The sequence below is a fragment of the Alligator sinensis genome, unplaced genomic scaffold (genome assembly GCF_000455745.1).
Source record: "Alligator sinensis unplaced genomic scaffold, ASM45574v1 scaffold377_1, whole genome shotgun sequence".
Lineage (NCBI taxonomy): Eukaryota > Metazoa > Chordata > Crocodylia > Alligatoridae > Alligator > Alligator sinensis.
In genome coordinates, this window is record NW_005842047.1 from 2,125,097 (window position 1) to 2,131,201 (window position 6,105).

Here is a 6,105-nt window from a genome sequence, read left to right on the forward strand (position 1 = left end):
AGACCCAGCCCTCTTTCCTGCCTATGCAGGGGGTCGGACTCGATGATCTATTGAGGTCCCTTCCGACCCTAACATCTATGAATCTATGAATCTAGGGGCACATGCCCCCCCTCCATATGCTCCTAGGGTGTGTACAACAGCAGGAGCAGCCCCCGTGCCCCCTGGATGAGATCCAGCTCCATCCTGCACCCCATCCCAGCTGTGCAGCACCTGCCCCTGCCCCACTCCCTCCCTCACCACACGGGCCTCAATCTTCCCCCCGCCACGCTCCTTCCCTCCCCCCTTGCACCTTCCCCCACAACAGACTTAACAGTTGGACACTGCTCTCCAAGCTGCCCAGCTGCATATCAGCAATCAGACTGGTATCAGGTTGTGGAATCTCCATCCTTCGAGGTTTCTAAGACCCAGCCAAACAAAGCCTGGGCTGAAATGATATAGTTGGGGATGGCCCTGGTTTGTGCAAGAGTAGGGTTACCATATTTCTAGTATCAAGAAAGAGGACACTTGTGGGAAGTGAGGGGGCTGAAGAGAGTGGGGGAGCAGGGGGGAGGGGGAAGTGGTATATGATTGTGGGGGGGAGGTCATATGCCCATGCCCTGCCTCTGCCCCTCACTCCTACGCCACACACACCCTAGCCCTGCTATGCTCACTCCTGACCGACTGTATCCCACCCCCTAGCCCTGCTGGCGCTCCTGAACCATGCCTTGCCCCACCCACACCCCAAGTCCTACTGTTTATACAGTTTGCGCACATGCACACACACACACAATCTCTCTGAGTCTCTCTTACCTGCAAGCAGCTTGCCAGGGCCCATGTGCAGAGCATGTGATCCCCTGACAGCCAACCACCTTGCTCCCCTGCTCCCAGCCCCAAGCTGCCAAGCTGGAAGTGGCTGGGAAAGCAGAGGCAGAGCAAAATCCCAGACATCTGCTTGCATTTTAAAAACCTGCATGAACAGGAGGGCAGTGAGCCAAAAATAGGACAAGCCCGGGAAAACCCGGACCTATGATAACCCTAAGCAAGGGTTTGAACTAGATCAGCATTTCTCAACCCGTAGGTCAAGACCCAAAAGTGGGTTGCAAGAATATATGAAAGGGTCACAAACAAACTTTAAAAATGGATCAACAATCTTCAGAAATGGGTTCTTCTTTAAAGGAGAAAAACATAGGAAACCATGGGTTTTCCCTTGCAGAATGGCAGAGTTCCAGCCTGCAAAGGACAGCTTGGAGCCCCACGCCCCACACACTGAGGGGCTGGGAACTGGGCACAGGGATCAGCTGGTCGGAAGTGTGGGGCACTGGGTCAGGACTGGCCATTGATGTTTACAAATGGATCCTGGTACAAAAAGGTTGAGAACCACTGGACTAGATGGCCTCCTGAGGTCCCTTCCAACCTAATTTTCTATTATTCTCAAGACAACCAGTTTTACCCCCACTCTCATACTTTTCCTTTTGAACTTAATTCCCGCTCTTCTCCTCTTTGGCACTGAACTTAGATTGCACAAAACTTTGACCAACTACTCAGCAAAGCTAATTTATATAAAACAAAAGATGATACGGAAACTTAAAAAGTAGCTTTTCTTGTAAATTTGCATGATTGCTAGATCTCTTGCTTAGATTCAAACTTCCCCTCTATTTCAGCAAGGCCAGGTTTTAACCAACAGGCTTAAGACAGTTCGGGCCTGGAAAGTTTGATGCTGAGCAGAGCAAACCTTTGTTGACTTTTTAAAAAAAACTGCCCAGATGGAGACTGGAGGACCCAAATAGAGGACATATCCAGAAAAACCCAGATACATGGTTTTGCTATGCCATGCTGCATCACAGCTGGACAGCAGGAGAAGTGGCAGTGGCAGGCAGGGCTTTGTTGGCGCCCAGAGCTACGTGATTCTAGCCCCGTGCTGGGAAACACTACCCACCTTTACTTTATGGCATGCCTTGTGATATGTTTCAGGTAACGTTCTAAATGGCAGAATACACAGTTCATCCAACAACAAGGAAAATTTCCAAGGCCACATACAAATGCTAAGGGGAAACAGCACACCTGCAATTCATTCTTGTACTTAAGAACTGCAGATTCCGCAGCTTCACTCCAGTTTTCCCATGAATTAACCAGCACAAAAACAATTCAGGAAACAGATTTTTAGAGAGCCAGGCATTCAAACGTTTGAACGCTATTTCTAAACTAACCTGATCATAGAGCTAACTTCATATAGTGGACTCCTCGACTCACATAAAACCTGGCTGAATTCAATTAATCCCCAAAAAAGCATAGGGGATTTGCCTTACAGTCAGCTACAGGACTGGAGCGACATTTTGTAAAATTAATACATTAAAAAAACAGAGAGAATAAGAAATCTGTGGGTCATGAATGTTTTACCTGGAGAGCGTTTCAGTGAGCTTCACAAAGCCAGTGTAAGCCAATTCAAATGCCCCTCTGTGCCTGGACTGCAAGAGATGATGTTTAAAGTAATTTCCTATATCTTTAATCTAAAAAAAATAAGAAAGATAAATCATAATTTGGAGTTAATACTACTGATACATTCACACATGCAAAATCCTTTGAAACTGATATTTCAATGTATAAGCACTACCATATACAATGTATATGCTACATCTCTCAACCTCTCATCTGAATCACAGTAATATTTCTTCAAGTCAGAATAATTCCAAAACAAATAACTAGACCATAGCTGATAAAAAGCTTTACTTCAAAAAATAATGAAAACATAGACAATTAGCTCATGCCCCTTACAATGAAGTGTCATTAGCTGAAAAATTATAAATAAATTACATTTAAATATTGTAATTTCAATGTATTAAATTATATTTTGGGACAAGTTATAGGAGGCAGTAGTGCACTTGGAGACTCACTGACTTCCAAACCACTAATCTTATGACACTAAACTCTTACTGTTTTATTTTGGATATCAGGAAAGGATTAAACTAAATGTTCTCTGACCAATAAAAAAGAAAAAAACCTCTATAGAAGATCATTTAGGAATGGAAGAGGATTCCTATTATATTTTAAGTTATTGGCCCTGTACTTCTATGAATTTTCTAAACCAATTAATTAACTTTAAAATGTTGTGATTTTATTCACCACGAGAAATACTACACACTTGGTGCACACAGGAAATTATGCATTTGGTAGATAAACCATACTGCTTTCAAGCTTCTAAGGAAAGTCAAATAATGGAGCAAAATAAAGTCTCTACTGTGCTCTTTTAAGTGTTTAGTAGAGTGAGAACGATACTTAAAGTGTGAGATAGTAAATCTGCATCTTCACAAATAAATGTAGCTGATATCAATAAATCAAGTTTAATATCAATAAATCAAATTCAGTAAATCAAACTGTAAGCTTCAATACATCTTTTGAAAAAAGGTCTCTTGCAGGATTAAATCTCACAGTTTTTCTGAGCTCACTCTCAATAGCACTTAAATGAAGACTAAGTCAGACACGAAACAGCATTTATTAAATGCATATAATCATAACATTTGTCAAATGACCTTTCATCATTTCCATTTTTCAGAGTAAACTTTCACATACAACGTCAATTAAGCTTTGGGACAAACTTAAGTCAACTCAGATTTTGAGACAGTATAAAAAGCACAGTTTAAGTGTGCTGTGTGTATTTGCACATGTGCCAGACATGCAGCATGTGTGTGTGCGCACATGCATATGTAGTGTGTGTACAAATTAAAACTGCTGGCCATATTCAGAGCAAGAGCCTTGAAAACCAGTTGACAACACATGAAAATGCAGAGAGTGATTGACTGACTTGGAAAATCTCTTGAATAAGATAATCTGGCCTTTTTAAATTCACCAGATATGGTCACAGAAGCAGGAGGAAAGCCTGAAGGGCTACTTCTGTCTAGGTCAGGGGGTGGCAACATTTTGGGACAAACAGCCACAACCTCAACTTATAAGATGCTGGTGTGCCATGGGCAGACAGCAGAGAAGCCCCGAGGGTCCCGATCCTTGTTGTGGCAGTGCAACCCCAGCCCCTTCCCAATGTCTGCCCTGAGGCACATGTGCACCGCTACCAGCAACGAGCCAGGCTGGGCCTCTGCGGACCCCCATGCAGCCGCTTGCAGCCTCCTGGCTGCTTACCGCAGTCAATCTGGAGTCTGGGTAGGCTCCCGATGCCCACCACGGAGCCTGGGCTGCTCGCAGCAGGGAGGCTGCAAGCAGCTGCACCAGGGTCCACAGAGCCCTGGCTGGTTGTCAGCAATGGGTGCACACGCGTGGCAGCGGATGGTGGTGAAGGGGCCAGTGCTGCACTGCCACAACAAGAATCAGGCCCTCAAAGTTCCCCTGTTGTCTGCCCTGATGCATGTGCACCAAGCAAAATGCCTTCATGTGCCACACTCTAGCATGCGTGTTGGAGTTTGCCTACCCCTGGTCTAGGTAGTAACAAAGTTACATGACTACATTCAGATATATAATTTCTTTTTCTCCAAGATGAACAAAAAACTGACTGGTTCAGATGGAATTCCTGATACCGTGTTTGTAAAGCAGCGTCATCCCTTTGCCCCTTTCAATAAATGTGCAAAGGTCCAGGCACAAGGACTTTGATCTACCAGATTATCCTTACCAACAATGATGGCTACTGGTAAACTCTTTGAGCTGCTATGGGAAGACCACATGGGAACTCGGTCTTTAACTTGATCATGGTCAAACTGGCGACCAGGTTCAGGGTCAGGAAGAAAGTTTCTCCCAGGTCAGATTGAACTGGGGTGTTCTGATAATTATCATGCAGACTCACCTACAGTGCATGGTACATCCCTTGCCACTTGTCAAGCCATTTTTGCCAGTTATAATACTCGAGCTCCTCGATTTTCATGGAAGAAGCATAGCACCATTCTTTCCAAGGTTAGAAAGCAAGGCCTGTCAGGAGCACCCAACAAATCCAATCTCTTATTCTGATGCTAGGGTCCTACAAATTTCTCCCAGCAAATGTTCCTTTAGGGGCAGACACTGACATACAGGCAATAACGCCACTTGGAAAAAAACTGCCAATGACAGATGCCCTAATAAAGAAGGACACCAAAAGCTGCTGGCCACCATTGCCCAACCCCTTGGATATGACATCACATGACTCATGGGGCCATTCCTAAACTGGACTGGCAGCAAAAGGTAAAATTGGGGGAGGGGAGGGGGAAAGCAGAAGGAAAAATCCATCAAGCAATGAAAAGGCTGGCATCAAAGCAACAATGTCCAAGTTTAAATCATACCATGGGTCACAGGTGGACACAATGATCCAAGACTAACTACTGTTTATCCACATAAGAGTACCACCGCATAATTTGGTGCAATTTAACACAATTAGTATAAATCCAACACAGATCCAAAACTAAAAAGAAAGGAAAACTACAAACTGAAACTGAAAGATTGGCAGTGCCATACAAAGACAACTCTAGTTCTCAGCTAAGACCAATGCTATTACATTTTCCTTAACGAGTTTTAAAATGTAACTTTACCAATTTGTATAACAGTGAAAAGACGGGTGTGAACTTCAAAGGAAGTATTATCATTTACCTGCAATTTACCTGCCAATTAAAATTTTAAAGTACAATCAGTTCCAAAATTTGGTAGCATCTCCCATTAAAACAAATTAAAAAGATTACTGATAATCTATACAAGGCTGTCCAGCTGGCAGACCATGGATGCACACAGCCCATGAGGGGTTAAGTTGAGGTTCCCAGGCTCCTACTTGGCCACTACTCCCCGCATCACCCCTTGTGCAAGGGCAGGCAAAGGCTCGAGGCTTATTAATTTTTCCACACTGTTTAATAAAAATTAGAAGCAGCCCCAGTTCAATGTGCACATTATTAACTTCAGCCATTTAAGGCCAGGGTACATGGGGTCAAACAGAGCCTGTACAAGGAAACTTCATCTTCCCTTTGTACTGAGAAGTGGTTAGCAAATGTCAGTCGTGAGTCAGGCAGAAGTTGGGGCAGGGTGGTACCTCGGCGACTAAGTGGTTCAGAGAAGGATGAGCTTTTACAGGCAACAACCTACACTGTCAAATTCTGTTAGTAGACCAAGTAGGTTGTTGCCTATAAAAGCTCATGCTTCTCTGAACTAAGCAGCCTCTAAGGAAGG

General features: G+C 44.1%; 1 protein-coding gene across 1 annotated transcript in view; it reads right to left on the minus strand.

The window, feature by feature from the left end:
- THADA (THADA, armadillo repeat containing) overlaps positions 1-6,105 on the minus strand; it is a 296,890-nt gene that overhangs the window by 243,136 nt on the left and 47,649 nt on the right. The window contains exon 23 of the mRNA XM_025203203.1: positions 2,377-2,486. Coding sequence (XP_025058988.1) covers positions 2,377-2,486 — 110 coding nt within the window. The remainder of the gene's footprint in view (positions 1-2,376; positions 2,487-6,105) is intronic.